Source organism: Lagenorhynchus albirostris, chromosome 5 (assembly GCF_949774975.1).
Source record: "Lagenorhynchus albirostris chromosome 5, mLagAlb1.1, whole genome shotgun sequence".
Taxonomy (NCBI): domain Eukaryota; kingdom Metazoa; phylum Chordata; class Mammalia; order Artiodactyla; family Delphinidae; genus Lagenorhynchus; species Lagenorhynchus albirostris.
The window spans coordinates 47,752,960-47,775,474 of NC_083099.1; the positions used below are offsets into that span (position 1 = coordinate 47,752,960).

General features: G+C 41.9%; 1 protein-coding gene across 5 annotated transcripts in view; it reads right to left on the reverse strand.

The window, feature by feature from the left end:
* Nucleotides 1-2,141: 2,141 nt before the first annotated feature.
* The window catches only part of GOLIM4 (golgi integral membrane protein 4), an 81,334-nt gene continuing 60,960 nt past the window's right edge, over nucleotides 2,142-22,515 (reverse strand). For 3 of the 5 annotated variants that reach the window (XM_060149953.1, XM_060149952.1, XM_060149950.1), the window contains 7 exons: nucleotides 20,592-20,833; nucleotides 19,818-19,900; nucleotides 17,861-17,970; nucleotides 14,525-14,692; nucleotides 14,130-14,198; nucleotides 4,205-4,285; nucleotides 2,142-3,864 (listed from right to left, as the gene is read on the reverse strand). In XM_060149953.1, coding sequence (XP_060005936.1) covers nucleotides 3,715-3,864; nucleotides 4,205-4,285; nucleotides 14,130-14,198; nucleotides 14,525-14,692; nucleotides 17,861-17,970; nucleotides 19,818-19,900; nucleotides 20,592-20,833 — 903 coding nt within the window. In that variant the 3' untranslated portion in view covers nucleotides 2,142-3,714. The remainder of the gene's footprint in view (nucleotides 3,865-4,204; nucleotides 4,286-14,129; nucleotides 14,199-14,524; nucleotides 14,693-17,860; nucleotides 17,971-19,817; nucleotides 19,901-20,591; nucleotides 20,834-22,515) is intronic. The other 2 variants (XM_060149955.1, XM_060149951.1) reach the window with 1 other exon arrangement.

Here is a 22,515-nt window from a genome sequence, read left to right on the forward strand (position 1 = left end):
ACCCTGGCTATATTTAGAGTTAACATTGGAATCAGATTCGCCTGGGAAGAAATCCCAGCTCTGTGACTTACGTGTTGTATGATCTTTAAATAATACTCTCATTTCATAGATGAGGATTATAAGATTTCATTTAGTTAATATTTATTGAAGTGCTTGGGATATCAACAATGAACAAGAGAAGTAAGTTCTCCACCCTCACAGAACATGTATGTCAAGGAGAGTATAGACACATTGATAGACTATTTCCATGTACTATGGGAGGTACTGTGATATGAAACACAGGATGCTATAAGGGGACATAGAAAAGATATTCAGCCTAGACAGGGATGGGGGTGAGAAGTAGACACTTACCAGAAGGAATTGAATTGGTGTGTCTTGGGTCACCTGCCCATCTTGGATCAAACACTTTGTCCCAGGATATGGGGTAATATTATTGGCTCTGGTCAAAATCAACTTCCCACCCAAAGACAGGAGTCAAGGCCGGTTACTAAGACAATGGTGCTTGACAAAGATGAGTCATATTTATTATGATTCAGAACCAGAGTACAAATTATAAGGCTGAAGAAGTAAGATGGGTTATGAAGAACTATGTAGTCATATTAAGGAGTTTGGAACTTTTCCTGTGTGCAATAGGGATTTATTAAATAATTTTATAATGGGGGGTAGTGTTAGTGTTATCTTTAGAAATATCACACTAGCACAGATTTTAGGGATAGGAGAGGGTAAATGAGGAGACAAGTTAGGGGACTATTACAATAGTCCAGGTAACAGATAACAAGGACCTGAGCCAGGACAGTAGGGATGAAAAAAATGGGCAAATGTAAAGATATTTTGGTAGCATCAGTAGGGAGAGAAGACAGAATCAAGGACAAACTTTGCTTCTGTTTTGGGAAACTTAAGTGAATTGAGATTCAGAACCTAGAAAGAGAAGTAAGTTTTAGGAAGGAAAGAAGGCAAATTCAACTTTGAAAATTATAAATTTAAGGTAGGACGGGTCATAGAAAGCTTAGGTTGAGGAGATGGATTGGGAGACATGTCCAAGACATGACAGAGAAGTAGGCTAGATAGAGAAAAGGCTCCAGGACAAAAGCTGAAAAACAGATATTTTAGGGGCAGGCAGAAGAAGAGATACCTGAAAAAAAAAAAAAAAAGTTGGGAAAGAGTAGCCAGGATGGTTAGAAGAAAACTAAGAATAGATAGTAGAAGGGAAGCCAAAAGAAGATAATTCAAGAGTAGAAATTGACCTTTTTTTTTTTTTTAAATGCTGTGCAACATGCCACACGACAATGTACCACAAGGTAATGAGAATTAAAAACAAAACAAAGAACTCAAAGCTTCAGGAAATCAAAATTCTTTGGTTGTAAGATAAGGAAGGAATTCCATCAAACTTAAAGGAGCACTGAGGGGATAAAGTGGGTCCTTTTTTCACATTTCTCACACTATGAAGGCATTCAGTAAGTGTCCATCATTTTCCTTTATAACAGTGAGTCACTGTGACCTCCACGTGGCTCAGATTATACTCTTACTCCTAGATCTTACTCAGTCACTCATAAATATCCAGTCATTACATCTGTACTAATGCAGCATTTTTGTACTCCACTGTACTTGGCCTTAAAAAAAGTACTTTTTTTCCTTCTGATTATGTCACTGGTACCAAATCCTTTGACATACGGGTTGCACCAAAAGTCACAGATTAATTGGCAAGGTAAATACAAGTGACATTTTATTGCTGCTCATCTCATTAATGTAGATCAGTTCTGGGTGATTCTCTTCCACACATTAGGTTAAACAGCCCTATAACTTGGCGCCATACAGAGTAGAATGGTTTGCGATTGTTCCGTTTGCTTTCCCAGGGAGGATTCAGTAGTTTTTTTGTTTTTTGTGTGTTTGCACATGACACTCTCTTACATTTCTCATTTTTCTTCCTCCAGAACTAGCTCAAATAAAATAAAAATTCTTAGCTCTTCCTTTAGAAAAGTGGGGAGGGGAGGGGCGGAACTCGTGCCAATCCAAGTCGAGAAAGATTGGGAAAGGCATTTTATAATTCATTAATATACATTGGTTCCCCTTAAAATTTTTTCCTTTTATGAAAAAGAACTGAATAATGTTACAGGATCAGAAACTAATAAAAAATCACATACTTTCAAAGATTTATCACTTGCTTTTTATAGCTTTATTGACTACTACCAAGTTTCAAATAATTAAATACTGCAATTGGGACATTAAAAATACAAACTAATTTACCAAAATAATTGTATTCTGAATATTATGTACAATATTATACATTTTACATTACATAAAGGGTTTTTATACATAAAGGTAAGATTTGATTCATGATTACCGAAAACCCAAAATACATTTGAACAAAACATTCCTATGCATACATACATAATCACTCAACTGGGCTAATCAAAACCGTACATGAGTGTGGTTATTAAAAAATAAAATTACATTCATACGATAATGGTAGAAATTGAAATCTCTTTTTATTGATTTGAAAGTACTGTTATAAAACCACACACAGAAGAATGATATAACCTAATTCTATTTAGTTAAAAATCTTTATACTGGAGACTGCAATATGTCTCTATCCCATGGGAAATTTTTGATTTTTAATATTTTTATTTTAAGGGACTTGTATAATTCATAATCATTAAAAGTCTATCCATGGGCATAAAGTAGACCCATTCCCAGCACAGAGAAAAGTCATGAGGGTCAACCATACCACCATGTGTACTTTACCATATCGTTTTTGAAAAATACCCTATTCAGTTGTACAATTTGATATGTCTTCATATTCATGCTTGTCATCAGTGATTACATACAGAGGCACAGAGCTCACAGGGGAAATATATATTACTGTGGAGAATTAGATACTAAAACAAAGCTATCACTGGGTGACTACAGAAAAAAAAGGGGTGCTCACGTGGAAAATGCCACCCATACACACTAAATTGTTATTAAACAAGGCGTCAGTCCTTCAAAAAGGTTAATACGCTGATGTGTCATACCTTGTTTGAATCCTGAAATATCTAAGTCTAGAATACTGTCAAGTGAGTTTTAGTTCTATCTCACATTTAAATTTAATTCCTCTCAAGAGGAAGAGCTGTGATTTTAAGCCAAACATTTTTTCTAACTGATCTGAAAAGCCTGAAAAAAATGTCTTTATAGCAAAAACGTCTTTCTAACTGTATGTCACTCTGTCCATGAATCTTATGCTAGAGCTACACAGACTGGTGAAAATTCTATCAGAACTATGCATAAGAACCTCGGAAAGGCAGCAATTAGTAAACTGGCCATTTTCCTTAATGTCTGTACAGCATTTTTCAGTATTCTCTATCCTGCATTTCATCAAAGGCAAACAACAGAATGCTTGGAACATAGAAGACAGAGAAGGAACAAGTTGAAACATATACAAAAGCAATGTCTTCTCCAACATCACATAATCTATGAAAAATGAGATTCAGAGCCTAAGGTCTGCTTTATTGTTTTTCTTCTCGTTCATGTTTTGCTTGAATATAAAAAGAAGCTCTAACCTAGGTTAACAAAATATATTCATATAAATGTATGAGCATTTCTAATACAAAAGTTAAAAAAGAAGTCTAAATTCTTAATTTTTGTAGTTAAATACCCTAGAGTTCAGTAGGCAGATTTATTTTTGAGCAGCTTGAAAAGAATCCGTCGGCTGAGCTCTGTCTGTGAAATCGGACACGGCTACATTTCAGCTCTTTGCCGAGATTTCTCAGCAGCAGCGGCTCCGTCCTCCTCCTCCTCCTCTTCTTCCTCGTAGTGCTCCTCTCGGCCTTTGGGGTGGTTGTCATCTCGAACTTCTTGCTCTTCTCCATCATTGTTTTTCTCATCGGCCTTGAAGTTAAAAAGAAAAAAAAGGAAAACTAAGAGAGAGGGCACAGAGTTAGTGGTATAAATAATTCCCTCTAAAAAAAACACCCCAAAAAACCAGTATGAAGTTACTCATTTTTGGAGAAAGAAAACAAGTGAAGAAAAATGTTCCAACAGGCGAGACTGCTACAGTCTTTTCTAATCTTCAGGTTGTCACAGATTTTCCTAGTTCTAGGTTGGCCTGTTAAACTCTACGGCACCTTAGATGTACCCACTGGTATCTTTCCAACTATACATACGTATCTCCCATACTTGCGCGCACAGGCACACAAGCGCAATAGAAATAGGTAGATCCTACGCGTACATTTTCATCATTTTCACCATAGGTCTCTTCAGCATTATGCTCCAATTCCCTTTTTTTCTCCTCAGTCAAATCTTCCTGAACCTAAAGCAAACCAGAGACATCAGGTGACACCTTGATCATTTCAACACTTGGAACAACATGTTTTGATTTCCCAAAAGTTCATTCAAAGCAGCAGAGACAAAATCAAACTAAAAATAAATCTGAAAAGAAAGTCAGAGATTTGACTGGTCTATTAGCCATGAAGAAATGTATAATACACCTACTACAAAAAAATCAATGTGATTCAGAATCTAGGACCTTTGTGTTTCTGATTTGTTTAACACTCCAAGTATAACACCTGAAGAAATTCACCTTATAAAATTAAATGGGAGAACTGTTGGAAGTCTGAAGGCTCTGACAGAATGTAAGTTCTTGTGAAGACAGGAACCATCTGTCTTACTCAACTAACTGCCTTCCATGCCTACATGCGTACTTGGCACACTGCAATTGCTTAATAAATACTGTTGAATGAAATGAGTCAATGAATGAATCAATGCAAAATATAGCTGCTCTGTAAAGGCACAGAAACCAGGCACCACTACCTATACATAATGTAGTAGAAAACTGAGGAAAACCTGTGTATATACGTTTCTATAATTAAGAATAAACTTCTCTGGCTAAAATATCTAGAACACAGAATACAATCATTTCCATTTCTTCATAAAATAGTTATTAAGCTACCTCAAATCCCTACATCTCTTTAGTGTTCTAACACATTTCTGTTTTAAGTAGTTTTCTTCGTGTATGCTACTACTATTATGTGTCATTGATTCCGATTGTTTTTTTTCAAAATGCAAATCAAAGAAAGCATCCAAATATTTTTGCGAAATAATCTCTATTTAATGATCACATTCCACATGAATAGAGGGTAAAATATTTTCTAACTTAACGATTCTGAAAACTATACATATGCCAAAAGGTTTAAGTCATTTGAATACATTTCAAAAAATCGCTGACTGCCAATTAAGCATAATGCAGTGTCCAGGTACCAGAAAGAACCCTGATCTCTCTGAGGAGAGCGGCATAAAAGTAAGTCTTCTTGAATAACACATAAAATTACCTAATTTTGGGGGGCGGGGTGTATGTGTGATAAATATCCCAGAAATGGGCAAGGAGAGGAAAGTATGCAGGTGTTATAATTAAGGAATGACTAATTAAGGGCTGCCTCAAGGTGTCCAGCCCAGGTTCAGCAGGATGAACTGCAACCCACCAGACTCACTTTGGAGGGACCCTGGCCTGTTAGGAGCTTACAAAGATGACCCTTCAAAGATGCCCTAACAGAGCCCAGCCTTCAAGAACCTCTTCTAACCAGTCAATTGTTGGCTGGACTTTCAGCCCCTACACCACGCTGGCACCAAATAAATACATTGTGGGGACAGGTATAGAGTATACTTTGTATTCATGTGTCCTGGTAGAGCGAGCTATAAAGAAGACACCTCTGTTTTACCTGCAGTTTCTATCAGTGGCCAATGACATCTCTTCTGCCCTTAGTCATGGAATCTCATCACAGCATTTCCCAGGACATTGTAACGAAAACAGTGAAGCACTTATTTCAGACTATATTAAGGTCTCACTAATTGAAAACTGCTGAAGTGTCCCCAGTCAATTTCCGTGAACAGACGTGTCTTCTACAGCCTTAATAATGAAAATATACTAGTGAACACTAAACATGCTTTAGTTGGGGTTGGGAGGGAACTGCCTTGAAACTGTGGTATGGTGAAAAGGACCAGTGTTGGCAAACTTTTGCTGCAAAGGGCCAGAGAGTAAATATCCAGACTTTCTTGGCCATAAGGTCTCTAGCAAATACCCAACTCTAGTGCAGCAGCAGCCTTAGACAACATGTACACCAAAAGGCATGGCTTGTGTTCCAATAAGGCTTCACTTGTAAAACAGGCCCAGGCCTGTAGTCTGCCAGCCCCCTAACGCAGACCGTGGGGTCAGACAGACCTGTGTTAAAACCTTCGCTCCTCAACTCTCCAGGTTGTATGAACTATAAGGTCACTTGTTTTTACTGTGAAGATTTTCAGGCACACACAAATAAAGACAATAATTCAATAAACTCCGTACAGCCATCACCAAGGCTCAAAGGTTACCTCAGTGTTGCCACACTTGCATCACCTATCACTTTTCTTTATTTTCTGATGAACTTATTCTTAAAATTCTAGATAGCATGTAATTTCACCCCTACTCATCTCGGAATGTATTTCTAAACACACTGGACTTTTCTTATATAACCATAATGTCATTATCACGTCTGATAAATAATTCCATGGTATCATCTAGTGTCTAGTCCTTACTTACATTTTCCTGATTGTCTTAAATATGTCTATTTATAGTTGGTTTGTTCTAATCATGATCCAAACAAAGGCCACATCTAACACCATTTCCGCTCCCCTCTTTTTCCCTTAATGCTATCTTGAATTGTTGTCCAGTAAAATGACCCACATTCTGGATTCATTTGCTTCTTTAAGGTATCACTTAACTCATATTTTTAGCCTCCACATTTCTTATAAAAGGAAGTTAGCTTAAAGGCTTGAATGAATTCAGATTCAATTTGCAAAACAAGGACTTTTCAGAGGTGATGCTCTAGATTTCATATTTTCATCACATCAGGAGGCATATAATGCTTGTCCCACTTTTAGTGAAGCTAAGGTTGGCCAGTGAGCTCAGAGAGCTACAGCCTGATCCCTCCATGGTAAAATCCCCTGACCTCCATCTATCTGGTGATATCCATTGATGACTGCTCTTAAATCAACTGTTTTAATTAGGAGTCACAAAACGGGTGACTTTCTAATTCCATCATTCCTTCTGTATTGACTAACTTCTATAAAGAAAAACTTGCCCATATCAGCTCTTTAGTTACTGTGCTTAGTATATTTAATCATGGTAGCTTTTAAAAGCAGACCTGGGTAGGGTCTAATCATGGTTCTAACAATAACAAGTTGTGTGACCTCTGAAAACTTATGTAACCTCTCTGAAGCTCAAATGTCTTATCTGTCAAAGAAAGGGTTAGATAAAAAGCAGTGATTTTTAATTTTCTCTCCGTGTGTGTGGGGGGGTGGGGGACGGGTAGGGGGAGTCATGGACCCTTTTAACAGTTTGGTTAGGAAATCTTTAGTAAATGGGCATAGGTATACATAATTTTGCATGGAAGTTTCAGGAGGTTCAGACTTCCCAAAGTCTAGCTACAGACCTGACCTGTTGTAGGCGTGCTTCTCTAAACAGTGTGCTCCTGAAACATCAGTATCAGCTGGGGGGCTTGTGAAAAACTCCAACTCCTATACCCCACACAGATAGGATCAAAATCTCCAAGGGTAAGGTCTAATCCAGGAATCTGTACTTTCTACACACTTTCCAAGGTGATTCTTAGCCACAGCAAAGCCTGAGAGCCATTCGCTTGAGTGACAATGAATGTCTCTGGCTAGAGAGATAAACACCTGTTTATGAGTTCTGTCTTCTCTTCTCTTGGGATCTATTGTAGGAAATTTAGGTTGTTGACCAGTTGTCAATATAATCTGAGGTGGGAACCACTGATTTAAATTACTTTTTAATTTAGGGATTGCACAAAAGAAAATGTTGTAGTTTTTCAAATTTATAAATGTACCTTTTCTATTCTAGTAATATATGCTTCATGTTTGGGGCAAAAGTAATTCAAATCCATCTTAAAGGCACTGCTGAAATGGGACCAAGTGATATGGAGTTTCTCATTTTAAAATATGCTTACACTAATAACCAGAAGCCAAATGCGACTCTTTTACAATGTAGACACGCCAATTATGTCTTCCACACTTGACCCTCTTTACTATCGTGCTAAAGCCGACGCAAACATTTTGTTAAATATATTCCTACACCGCTCCTCATTACTCATTACTGAAAGCTAATGTTTTAGGCATTTTAGCAATGGTCCCTATGTGATGTGGCAAAGTTTAATAAATAGCGAAAATTAAACAAGATAAAACAGATCTTCTGAATCTGAAATGGGCTTTGGCTAGCTACCCAGTCCCCGTATGTATTCGCACCTTTCTCTGATGCATCAAAGGTGTTACGGGATGAGCCAGGAACCAGAAGGCTGCACCTTAAGTAGTCAAGAATCCTGGAATCCAAAGAAGTGTATGGGATGTGACAATGGAAGGGCCTTCCAACAATGTCCACTATGGTGGTGAACACCCCTGCTTACCAGCGAATATTTAATAGGAGAGTTTCTGCTATCTGGACAGCTTCTTGATGTGGTGATTCACAGGCTGACATACCACTAAAGGGAGCCAGGAAACCCTGTACCTGCTCTTGCGTGAGTGTTCAGATCAATCTGTTTTCAGTTAGACGGGAGAAACTGAGCACTCGGGTTTTGCAAAGTGGTCGTTTAGTCTCTATATATTTTTAAACATTTAAATAATTTTGGGAGAGGGGGAAGATGGCGGGGAGAGGGGGAAGATGGTGGAAGAGTAAGACACGGAAATCACCTTCCTCCCCACAGATACATCAGAAATACATCTACACGTGGAACAACTCCTACAGAACACCTACTGAACGCTGGCAGAAGACCTCAGACCTCCCAAAAGGCAAGAAACTCCCCACGTACCTAGCCGTGTGGATGAAAGGCTCTTGGTGCTGCAGCCAGGAGTCAGTGCTCCACCTCTGAGGTGGAAGAGCCAACTTCAGGACACTGGTCCACAAGAGACCTCCCAGCTCCATGGAATATCAAACGGCGAAAATCTCCCAGAGATCTCCATCTCAACACCAACACCCAGCTTCATTCAACGACCAGCAAGATACAGTGCTGGACACCCTATGCCAAACAACTAGCAAGACAGGAACAAAACACCACCCATTAGCAGAGAGTCTGCCTAAAATCATAATAAGTCCACAGACACCCCAAAACACACCGCCAGACGTGGACCTGCCCACCAGAAAGACAAGATCCAGCCTCATCCACCAGAACACAGGCACTAGTCCCCTCCACCAGGAAGCCTACACAACCCACTGAACCAACTTTAGCCACTGGGGACAGACACCAAAAACAACGGGAACTACGAACCTGCAGCCTGCAAAAAGGAGACCCCAAACACAGTAAGATAAGCAAAATGAGAAGACAGAAAAACACACAGCAGATGAAGGAGCAAGATAAAAACCCACAAGACCTAACAAATGAAGAGGAAATAGGCAGTCTACCTGAAAAAGAATTCAGAATAACGATAGTAAAGATGATCCAAAATCTTGGAAATAGAATAGAAAAATGCAAGAAACATTTAACAAGGACCTAGAAGAACTAAAGATGAAACAAACAACGATGAACAACACAATAAACGAAATTTAAAATATGCTAGAAGGGATCAATAGCAGAATAACTGAGGCAGAAGAACGGATAAGTGACCTGGAAGATAAAATAGTGGAAATAACTACTGCAGAGCAGAATAAAGAAAAAAGAATGAGAAGAACTGAGGACAGTCTCAGAGACCTCTGGGACAACATTAAACACACCAACATTCGAGTTATAGGGGTTCCAGAAGAAGAAGAGAAAAAGAAAGGGACTGAGAAAATATTTGAAGAGATTATAGTTGAAAACTTCCCTAATATGGGAAAGGAAATAGTTAATCAAGTCCAGGAAGCACAGAGAGTCCCATACAGGATAAATCCAAGGAGAAACACGCCAAGACACATATTAATCCAACTGTCAAAAATTAAATACAAAGAAAACATATTAAAAGCAGCAAGGGAAAAACAACAAATAACACACAAGGGAATCCCCATAAGGTTAACAGCTGGTTTTTCAGCAGAAACTCTGCAATCCAGAAGGGACTGGCAGGACATATTTAAAGTGATGAAGGAGAAAAACCTGCAACCAAGATTACTCTACCCAGCAAGGATCTCATTCAGACTTGATGGAGAAATTAAAACCTTTACAGACATGCAAAAGCTGAGAGAGTTTAGCACCACCAAACCAGCTTTACAACAAATGCTAAAGGATCTTCTCTAGGCAAGAAACACAAGAGAAGGAAAAGACCTACAATAACAAACTGAAAACAATTAAGAAAATGGGAATAGGAACATACATATCGATAATTACCTTAAATGTAAATGGACTAAATGCTCCCACCAAAAGACACAGATTGGCTGAATGGATATAAAAACAAGACCCATATATATGCTGTCTACAAGAGACCCACTTCAGACCTAGAGACACATACAGACTGAAAGTGAGGGGATGGAAAAAGATATTCCATGCAAATGGAAACCAAAAGAAAGCTGGAGTAGCAATTCTCGTATCAGACAAAATAGACTTTAAAATAAAGACTATTACAAGAGACAAAGAAGGACACTACATAATGATCAAGGGATCGATCCAAGAAGAAGATATAATAATTGTAAATCTTTATGCACCCAACATAGGAGCACCTCAATACGTAACGCAAATACTAACAGCCGTAAAAGGGGAAATCGACAGTAACACATTCTGATATTTATAGGACATTCCATCCAAAAACAACAGAATATACATTTTTTCTCAAGTGTTCATGGAACATTCTCCAGGATAGATCATATCTTGGGTCACAAATCAAGCCTTGGTAAATTTAAGAAAATTGAAATTGTATCAAGTATCTTTTCTGACCACAACGTTATGAGACTAGATATCAATTACAGGAAAAGATCTGTAAAAAATACAAACACATGGAGGCTAAACAATACACTACTTAATAACGAAGTGATCACTGAAGAAATCAAAGAGGAAATCAAAAAATACCTAGAAACAAATGACAATGGAGACACGACGACCCAAAACCTATGGGATGCAGCAAAAGCAGTTCTAAGATGAAAGTTTATAGCAATACAATCCTACCTTAAGAAACAGGAAACATCTCGAATAAACAACCTAACCTTGCACCTAAAGCAATTAGAGAAAGAAGAACAAAAAAACCCCCAAAGTTAGCAAAAGGAAAGAAATCATAAAGATCAGATCAGAAATAAATGAAAAAGAAATGAAGGAAATGATAGCAAAGATCAATAAAACTAAAAGCTGGTTCTTTGAGAAGATAAACAAAATTGATAAACCATTAGCCAGACTCATCAAGAAAAAAAGGGAGAAGACTCAAATCAATAGAATTAGAAATGAAAAAGGAGAAGTAACAACTGACACTGCAGAAATACAAAAGATCATGAGAGATTGTTACAAGCAACTCTATGCCAATAAAATGGACAACCTGGAAGAAATGGACAAATTCTTAGAAATGCACAACCTGCCAAGATTGAATCAGGAAGAAATAGAAAATATGAACAGACCAATCACAAGCACTGAAATTGAAACTGTGATTAAAAATCTTCGAAGAAATAAATAATTTTAAAGCACACATAGTACTTTTTGGCAATGTCACAGTTTGTCTCGTTTGCTCACAAGGATATAAAAAATCTGTAAAGTAAGCAACATGAGGATGGGCTCACCATATGAATGTCTTTGACTCTAAGGATCCCAAATAGTAAACAATGAATGTGTGTTAATAGCCATCCGTCTTTATGTCTCAGAAGGATAACACTGTTGCACTCAGATAAGAGAAGGCAGGGAGAATGCACACTTGTTTTGGGTCCTCTACTCTCATAGTTCAATCAGTCTGATGGGCTGTACCTCTGAACAGGTATAACCCTGGCAAGATGCAGCTCCTCCCTAATGTGACAGAAGTCAGGCTGACTGTGGGCTGGAAGGGAGGGGACCCGACGGCAGCAATGGGCCTTACATCCCAGGGGTCAGCTGAGGCAGTGGAAGACTCTGAGGCTTAAGGAAGATAAGAATGATGCAAATCACACAGCGTTTTATGGTTTTCAGTGCTCACACACACAGCACTTGTAAACAACACACTATGTGTTCTCACGTATTGCATCCCTCTTTGTTTTTCTTCTTTTGCTGCAGTCTGCTGAGAACTTTGTCTCTGTTACTAGTCCTTGCCTGATATATGGAAGTGCTTCTCCCTCCTCAAGGGAAGAGCTGAGAACAATGGAAAGAGGTGGGAAAATCCAGTAACTAATCACCACAGGAACTACCAGAAAAATATAACACAGCCTGAGCAAGGGGCGCTTAGCGGGCAGAGGGGAAAGGTACCCAGGGAAGAAGAGAGGCACGCTGGTCTTCTGCTGAGAGCTCACGTGGCAACCACCCTAAATGAGAGGGCGTGGTGACCTGGAGCCTCTGTGTGAGGGTTAGGAAGTGGGGACGGGGTGCCACAGCTAGGAGCTCTGGGCAGGAAACTAGGGGTCAGGCGCAGGGAGGGGGAAGGGCTCCAGTCAGTCAGGCCCCCTGAGGGAGGAGGGACAGCAGCCTGGGGAGCAGCTGCCCGGCGTCGGGCACCAGGCTCTGCCTGGTCATCATCCTCCTTCCCTCCCGCCTCTCTGCCTTTGTTTTCTTTCTATCTTTGATCCCTCTTGGATCCCAGGATTTCTCTCTCCACCTTACCTGATAGAATATAGAAGTTAAAAAAAAAAAATCAGTAAACACTGATTAAAATTTTATGTTTACCCTTCTGAATTTTTAAAAAGGAGCCAAGGTGAATCTCTTCTCTTTTAATCTCCCAAAGATTCCTGGCATCTGACATAATGAAACAAAGTAATATTAGTCTAGACATCCTGTGACAAGAGAGGTCCAGATGAATATCTTTCTCTTGCCAAACGTCTTAATATTCAAGGCTGCTGGGTTCTCTAACGCTCTCTTCTGATAACACAGCTCAGGGGCTTCATTAGGATGAACAGCAGGATGAGAAAAAGGAGAGAGAATACGAAGATCAAGCCAGGTAGACTGCACGTGACTAGAGGTGTATGTTGCCAATGACTGCAAAGAATGAGGTTCTTTTCTGTTTTCCCGGTATAAACACAAATTTCAGCATCAGCTCTGAAAAGCTGATAAATGCAATCTAAACGAGGCGGCAGACCTAGTCAAGGGAACCATGCCCGTGAGTGTGGCAGCTCGTGCCTTCTGAGCAGGCTCTCAGGGGTTGGGGGGGTTTGTTCAGGCTGCCATTTGTCCGACCTCTGCTGCCGTTCCCCTTAGGGTCAGAGCCACACATCTGCAAGAGGCCTGGCTGAGAGGTGCCTCTGAACCAGGGCTTTAATCTGCTGGTCCATTTGCTGGTCCAGAGAGAGACTGAACATGGGGCCTTGGCCTCATCCGTATCATATTCCCGAGAGCTGAGCTTCAGCGGTCCATAAAGTACCCCGCCGTGACTAACCAGCTACAACCAACAGCGTTCATCAGTCAATTACATGATTGTGGCAGCAAGGCAGATGCTCTATAAACCTAATTAACAACGATATGCCAGAGGTTTACAGTAAGAAGCAAACTCAAATGAAATGTTAAGAAATTCCACCCAAGTGCATTTTACGCAACAGAGCTCCTTACATATTTCTCCTTTGCTTCTTTGTTAAACTTGATTAAGATGCTAAATTCTTAGAAGGGCAGAGGCTAAAAGGAGAGGCTATACAATTTTTTAAGTGTCTGGGGGTGCCCCTGTGACACAGGCACTGTGACCATGTCTACAGGGAAAGTCTCTGGGGATAGTCCAGACCCTCAGTGTGCAGAGCTTTGCTTTTCTTTCTTGTGAGGGAAAGAGACAGGAGAAAATATTCTTACAAAGATCACATAAACCTAAGTTCGCCATTTCTGGAAGGCCAAGTGTCTTCTCAATTCAAAATTTCTAGGGTAAACCAGAGAGGAGGATTTTATCACCACATTTTTGCTATCTTCTAACCAAATGTCTCCACAGCCTTGGTCCGTTTCCCCTTGAAACCACCCTTCCTTACCCAGCCTACGGCTCTCTGAACCTTTCTACAGAAGCCCGCGCAGCCGAGGTTTGTTGCAGGCGAGCGTGAGGCCCCAAACAGTCTGGCCTCCTGCCCTCCCCCTTCCTACCTCCTCTTCCCCCTCTTCCTGGTACTGGTCATCCACATTGTCCTCCTGCTGGTCTGGATTTCCTGCCATCTGTTGAAACAAAAGGGGAGGCTCAGGTTACCGAACACTGGAGATGGGTTGTCCAGTCCTCTGGGACAAAGAACAGGCAGGCCACCATGAACATTACACTTTCAATGCATCAGGGGCCAGGAAATGATGACTAACCATTCTCAACACAAAGCCCAGGATGCCCATCATCTGCTCTCTCTGAGGGTGGGCATTTCACATGATGACCCCCCCAAAAACCCAAAGAGGTGAACCTCCTGTCCATGAGGTTATGGCTACCCTTTTGCGTAAAACCAGGCATTGTTAAAATACCCGAGTTAAAACCACCCTCCTTCGTGGCATCTGCTTACCACCAAATGCTCCTCCATTTCTGCATTCCCTTGCTTTTGGTGACTTTGTTTCTGCTCTTCATTTTCATCTGGCAAGTTTTCTTCCCTCACTTGCCCGGCTTCCTCAAATTCATCCTCCCCTTGATTATTAGGGTCGTCTGCTGGGTTTATGTCCTCTACAGCTGCCCTCTGTAAAATTTTAATGAAAAGCAACCACCACTTCAAATTCCAGGATCAAGTTTAATTTCATTTGAAAGGCCAGACACTGGCAGAAAATGAAATTGTCCTTCACCAGATTGTTCAGATCTATCCTTGCCAAGACTCACAAGTATTCGTCCCACTGTCAAAAGATAAAGCCTCTGCTTTATGTGTCAGAGACTGATGCGTCAGAATTAAGTTCAAATAGCATTTCTTTCCTGCAAGTGATTCCAAAATAGTTCTCAAAACTCTAATTATCACAAGTAATATGAACATAACTAGATGACAAGAAAAACAGTTAATGAAAGCCAAAGGACCAAGTAGGAGAAATAATTAAAATGAGAGATTTAGATAGGCAAATAGTAACTTCTTTCACTGGTATGTTGATTTTTTTGACAGACGAGTTATCCTTTGCAAAACCAGCTGTTACATGTAAGTGAGTGAAAAGCACCTGAGGAGAGAGCAAGCCCACACCAGAAAGGACCCAAGAAGAGGGCCCACGAGAAGACAAGAGGAGGCTAATTCACAAGTAGACGATCAGGTTCTAGTGTGGATCACATTTATTTATTTTTTTATTTTTACTTTTTTCGGCACGCGGGCCTCTCACTGTTGTGGCCTCTCCCGTTGCGGAGCACAGGCTCCGGACGCGCAGGCTCAGCGGCCATGGCTCACGGGCCCAGCCACTCCGCGGCACGTGGGATCCTCCCGGACCGGGGCACGAACCCGTGTCCCCTGCATCAGCAGGCGGACTCTCAACCACTGCGCCACCAGGGAAGCCCAAATAAGTGCGTTTTTGTTTTTGTTTTTGCGGTACACGGGCCTCTCACTGTTGTGGCCTCTCCCGTTGCGGAGCACAGGCTCTCGACGCGCAGGCTCAGCGGCCACGGCTCACGGGCCCAGCCACTCCGCGGCACGTGGGATCTTCCCGGACCGGGGCAAGAACCCGTGTCCCCTGCATCGGCAGGCGGCCTCTCAACCACTGCGCCACCAGGGAAGCCCCCACATTTCCTTATAATGAACACTACCATGAAGCTGAGAGAGGCTGCACTGGCAAGAGACAGGAGAAAAGGGACTGGGCTAACCCAGCCTCCGGCAATATAGTTTGAAAAAATACCTCCCTCTCCCCACCCCACCTCTCAAGTAGTGATTCTGTTATTGTGTTCAGTGAATGCCCTTCACATTATCAACTTTAGAATTATCTGGATGTCCCACGTATGCTCCCAAAGCACCTTTCAAAATAACATATGCCCTCATAAAGATTCAGATCTTAGAGCCTGAGCTGGGCAGAAATGGCGATGCTTGCAAGAGCTTCCCTGATCACACCAGGGTCATCAATAGGGCACTTCACTGAAGCAGCAAATGCTTCCCAGAGACGGTGAAGCCTCAGAGTGAGATTTAGTCTCCAGCCCACAAAATTCTACTTCAATTCACCTCAGAGCCTTGACCATGTACAAGAGCTCGCTGCAGTCTCAGCTGATGTATTATCTGCACATCCCTGGCTATGTACTTTGTTCAAGAGCAAAATCACACTTTTCTTGGGAATGTGACAAATCATAACCTTCACACTAAACTCCAATTACTCCACAATCTTGTTATATGGATCACTTTTTGTACGTTATCAATAAACTGTGTGGAAATATAGGAAAAATGTAACACATTTTCTTCAGAAAAAAAGTACAAGATGTCTTTTGCAAAAGTACGTGAAAATGTACACATTAGTTCCAACTCTAACCAAGTAGTAAAAAACGTTTAATAGGCACAGTTGTTACGTTCAAAAAATAGTTAGATGATCAATTAAATCTCAGTAAAGCTGGACAAAAATGTTTTTACTTTAAAAATAAATGGATAAAGTATGAGACAAAGAGAGGGACAAGCAGGCTAATAATTTCTAATTAAGAGAAGGCATGGTAGAAAGGCCAGCGTTTCCCAGCGTGTTACCTAGAGCAAGTCAACTGATGAAAGGAGAGTAAAGAATTATGCAGTCAGGTAAGCAATCGAAACATACAGCATTTCCCAAAGTCAGTGACTGGAATACCCACCCTTCCTCTGTCCCCTCCATTGCTCTCAGGACGCTCTCAGGCGTTTGCACACTCGCTTTCTTGCTCTCTCATGGACACTCTCTTGCTCTTTCACATCCTCTGGCTCTCTCACACTCTCCTGCTATCTATAGCTCTTGCTCTTTCCTGAAAATATTTCAGGGCTAGGGTTCCCTGGAGCATACTCTGAGAAATGCCAATTCAGGGGCTGGTGGGTAAATGTGTTCTGCCACCTCTCAGTGCAAGTTATGTGCAAAAGCTGTTTCCATCAGGGTGGCTTCAAGCATCTGTCAGGAAGACCTTCTCAATGTTTATCAAGGAAGAATATGGACAGGCAGGGCCCACAGGACAGCACAGACTGAATTTTATTAACATGGTGGTGGATTTCCTAGCAAAAGATGACAGGAGAGCTAGGATTTTACACTGTGAAAATCACCTACACATAAGCATAAGGACACACTCATTTGCAGGCAAGGCCACGGCCACAGACCACCCAACTGAATTGGGAGTCTTGGTCCTTTTTGAGTAAACAAAAAGAACATTTCTGGTTACTATATCTCTAACTGCTAATATTCTAACTTTTCTATAGCATCATGGTGTCTGGGAAATTTTTTTCTTTCATTTCTCAAACCTCACAATCCTATCTGTGTATTTATTAAAATAGTCACTGGACTGTTGGGAGATTACAGAGAGTCACATGACACACATTCACACCCTAGCAGACTGCTCAACATGTTTCATAGTGGTTAATCTCCTTTCTCTGGTTCTCTCTCCAACTCCCACACTTGCTTTTTTTTTTTTTTCCATCTTTCAGAACTACTACATATTTCAAGGCCTCTTTTTTACTTTTCTATTTTAATTCGACTAATCTGAAAGTCCCCAGAGGGAAACTCCTTGGATGTTTTCCCAGAGTAACCTTTAACCCATTCTCATCACACACACCCCTCATGGTTTACAGTTAACAACATTGCTCATATCATATAATTGTGTAAGCCACCTTCCTTCTGTGCTGATGAAATAACAGACATATCTGGAGCCAGAGTCACGGTGTCGGGTAAACCTTCACGTTTCCTTTCTGCCTTGTGAGTTCCCAAGTGTCACGACAGGAAGAGAGGACACTTACATCTGCCTCGGATTCTGGGTCAGCTTCGTGGGGCCCTTGTTCTTGAAGCTCATGTCCATTCTCTGGGTCTTCTTCTGCCTCGTCTTGGTGCTGGTTGTCTCTCTCATAGGCTAGCAAATCAAAGGAACTAATATCAGTCCAAACAAACCAGACAGGATTCTCCCTTTGAAAGCAAAGCAAAGTCACCAGCGGGCTTTCCTGCAGACCACTTCACCCGCTCTCTCCTCCTGCTAGGTTAGCTCGAGATAAGGTGTATGTTTCAGCTTTTCTGGAAAAGTTATGCCCTTTCCCCAGGCCTTGTGTCTACAGAGATAGTGTGGAAAGGCCTTGTGTCTACAGAGACAGTGTGGGTAAGTGACACCATTCTAACTCTCCCAAAACAAATGTTTACAACAAAAGCGGCATTTCCCCCCCCCCATTATGCCAAAAACAACGATCAAAACTTTCTTGATAAGATAAAGTCCAGTCAATTGGACATCGCTAAAATTATCAACTAATTTTTGGTAATGTCAGAGAAAATGGCAAGGCACTGAAAGAAGAAACTGATGCTATTTCAGGAAATGAAAGAAATAACAACCCCATTTGTGGAGCTAAAAAAACAAATTCAGCCCGTCGTCCTGTGTTCTCTGAATTGGCGGTAATGATGATGCCACAAGCACTGCATGCTTATACTCACACACACATTTACTTGCTACGTTTTGAACAAAATTATTTCAATTAAGAGAATGTATTGATAGATAAGAGCACACAAAGAGAGGAACAAATAACTTCTTTCGGTAAGATGCAAGAGGAAAGGTTAAGTATAGGGAGAGTAGTCAGCCTGTAGAAAATAAAGATGCGGGTGACTTTCCATCAGGTTTCAAGCGCACCAAGGGATCCATTAAATAAAAGAGAGAACAAATGGTTCTCTAGTCTTACTGATAATGGAACAAAAAAGCTTAAAGTGCTGCATGGGGGGACATAAGGAAAACAATGTCTTGATGATAAGGGCTATAAAATATCAGAACAGGCTGTAGAGGGAGTTTGGGTAATCACCTTCCTTTAGATTCTTTAGGAAAGGATACAGAGCTAAGTGTTAGTGTTGCCAGGGAAACGGTTACTGTCTAGTCCTATCATCACAGTAAGCGGTATTTGATAAATGACACATAGATGCGCCCTGCAAATGAAAGCTACTACTGACTTAATTTGAAAAACTTTCAAGGCAATAATCTAAACACCTCCAAGGTAAGAAGAAAATGTAGAAGTTTCCCAAAGTATAACAGTCCTATGACAATGTGTTAGAAATAAGTACTTAGCATACAAAACGCTTAAACTACCATTTCCTCTCTAAAATGTCAGAGAACAAACGGATTATCTTGCGTGATTTAGGCTACCAATGTGAACTGTTTGGGAGGATTCAGAAAAGCATACCAACAACAACAAAAGACAGATGGTAGTACGTACAGGTATCCTCCGCTTTTTGAAAGTTCGTTTTATGTCACCTCACTTTTCCGAAAGACCTACATTAGTACCTGTTTTGGGTAACCGAAAGAATTCGGAAGAGGATTACCAATGTTATGGAAAAAGGTGAAAAGCAAAAATAGCGACTAGTGTTGGTTCTGCAGCGAGAGAGAGAGAGAGTCTCGTGGAGACTGTACACACCCAGAGCAGAGCAGTGAGAGTGGCATCGTCCGTCCAGCTCCTTCCCCAGGACCTACACTCAGCGGCTCAGCATCAGCCCCCAGAACTCTGAACTGTGCCTGTGAGCACCTGTGCTTTACCTCGATTTACTCTGTGTATCCCTTAGCAAGATGTGTCCTATGGTAATGGCTTCTTTGCTTTACACCATTTCGGTTTACAAAAGGTTTCACAGGAACGCTCTACTTTCAGAGAGTATGCAGATACACATGTAACTCTGAGTTGATATTATATATTACCAAGCAGTTTTATTAAAACATTCATCATCTAAGAAGCTCACCACCTCCTTCCTCTTCCTGGACGCCCTGGTCCTCTGCTCCCTGAACAACATCATTATCTACAGCATCATAACGAGCTTGCTGCCTGCAAGGGAAACAAACAATCATCACCTCAGGGACACAAATTAAGTAGCACAGTTTGACATAAGTCATTTATCTTTAAAGAGAGTTATCAATGAATTTTTCGACACTTTTTGAAAAGCCATAAAAATATTTCTTAAACTTATCCAATTAGGTTTAATAAAGATTCCAGATACTTTCAAAACATGCCTTATAAAAGATAAAATACCTTTCAAATGATAAAATAAAATGAAGTTAGCACAAAACCTGATAGGTTATTTTGAGACATACACTGTCTTTTTTTTTTTTTTTTTTTTTTTGCGGTACGCGGGCCTCTCACTGTTGTGGCCTCTCCCATTGCAGAGCACAGGCTCCGGACGCGCAGGCTCAGCGGCCATGGCTCACGGGCCCTGCCGCTCCGCGGCATGTGGGATCTTCCCGGACCGGGGCACGAACCCATGTCCCCTGCATCGGCAGGCGGACTCTCAACCACTGCGCCACCAGGGAAGCCCTACACTGTCATTTTTAAGCAGGGGAAAAAAATGTTGATTATTCTGAAAATTCAATGTTTGGAATGTAGTTTTCAGGTAGTGGTTCTGCCTCAGCTACACGAGCAACAGGAGCCCCTCAAGTTCACGGGTAACAAATACAGGAAGCCGTCTCTATCCTGCTTGTGAACGCCAGAGGCGGGCTGCCTAGGCCCATCAGGAGGCTACCGTGTCTGCTCCGGGCGCTGCGGCCGGCCCTCGGCGAGCCCAGCCTGCCTCTGCTGGGCCGTCTCCCTGGCGAGGAGCTGCGGCTGGTGCTGGTGCGGCAAGGGCCCCTGCAGCCTCTGCTGGGGCGGGGCCTCGTGGCGCTCCTTCGGCCGCTGGGCCTCCTCCACCCGCCGCACTGCCAGCCTCTGCTGCTCCTCATACGGCGACTGGAATTTGGCGACCGGCTTGCCCGAGGGATACACCTGGGGAACAGAGAGTCGCTGCAGAGCAAGAACTGTCGGGTCCCCTGGGTCCTCCCTTCGTCCCTTTCGCGCGACACGCGCAGAAGGCAGGGCTGGTTTGTGAACACCTATCTGTCAGGTCAACTGTCATAATGGTCCAAAGCCACCCCGCGGCTGGACTCCACTCCTGTCTACCAACGCTCTGAATCACCCTTGGCTTCTTTCAGCAACTGGTCTTCTCCATTTGTTGGCATTAAGGCAGATTTTTAATGTGCTCCCTCTCAAATGGAGGAGGACGCAACAGAAGAAATGTTTCAACCCTAATTAAATTTATGCTCAGAAGGCTCTGGTATATGTGGGCACGTAATAACCTCAGACTAAATGGGGCGATTTGTGAGCTGAGGCTGAGGCTAAGGCTTTCCCATGAAGCCTAAAGACCTAGGGAAGCTAATTAACTCTCGCAATGCATATACTAATCTCAGGCTAAGCGGAGCCAAAACAAGTCAAATTTCAGATTAGGGTGGAAAAGCAGAGAACCGTTTTTCTTCAAAGAAACCAAAAATGGATGAGAAGAGAGAACTTTCTGATTAAAGGAAAACCTGATACAGGAATTCTTACTCTGCTTCCATTAAGCCGTCTACCACTCCCTCCTCCGCCCCCCTCTCCCAACTAATACAAGTCCACACAGTTCTCACCAAAGGAAACAGGGTGCATGGTTGAGGGAAATTAAACCTAGTGGGGAATTACCTTTGAGGAAAGCTATGAAGGACCCAAGACTGGGAGAGAGGCTTCTTCATGCCACCTTTGCAACAATTTAAGAGTGCACCCGCAGGGGGGCCTTCACACCTGCCCAGCCAAAGCCTCTAGCGGCTTGAAGTCTTGGAACGTTCGAGGCCAAACAAAGCTTCAGAGCTATAAATAAAAGGTGACCAGCGTCCATGTAAGGGCCAGGTAGCCTACCGTCAGGTATCACCTTCGAGGCTGTGTAAGGAAGGTACACCTGGCTGCACTCAGGGCTGCTTTCAGTTCTTTTAAAGTCTCATTTATAATAATAATAATGGATGTTTTTATGAGTCTTACTTATGTGAGAGGGGAGTGCTCAGTGGGACTGGTTAAACACACTCACTCACCTAGTGGCACGTCCTTAAGTCAACTTTCTGATGACTTGCTAACCACCCTGAAGGTGAGCGTGCAAAAGCCAACATAGGATTTGACAGTAAGTAAGTGAACAGGGAGAAAAGTACCCTTGACCACAGAAAATGCGTCACTTCTCGGCCTCAAGATGCCCACGGGGCTCGAGCACAGACTGGAAGGTGCGGGATGAGGTGCCCATCTACTCTCCTACTCGGTTAAAGGGGTGTGACTGAGTCTCTCTCACTGCACACTCTTGACAAAGACAATACATACATGCATAGCACCTTCTCTTTTCCCCAACCGTCTTTCTGGGATAAGGTAGCTATGCTACTAACATCACAAAAGAACATTTAAATAGGTACATGTAACATTTAGCAAGATCACCCCAATTTTATTTTATAGACTGTTATACACGAGGGCTTTTTCCTTAACACAGCTGACCCTTGAACAGTGTGGGAGGCTGGGGCGCTGACCCTCCGTGCAGTGGAGAATCTTCTTACAGCTTTCAGTCGGCCCCCTGTATATAGGGTTCCTCCATAGCCTCCCTCCCTATAGGGGCTCCTCTGGGC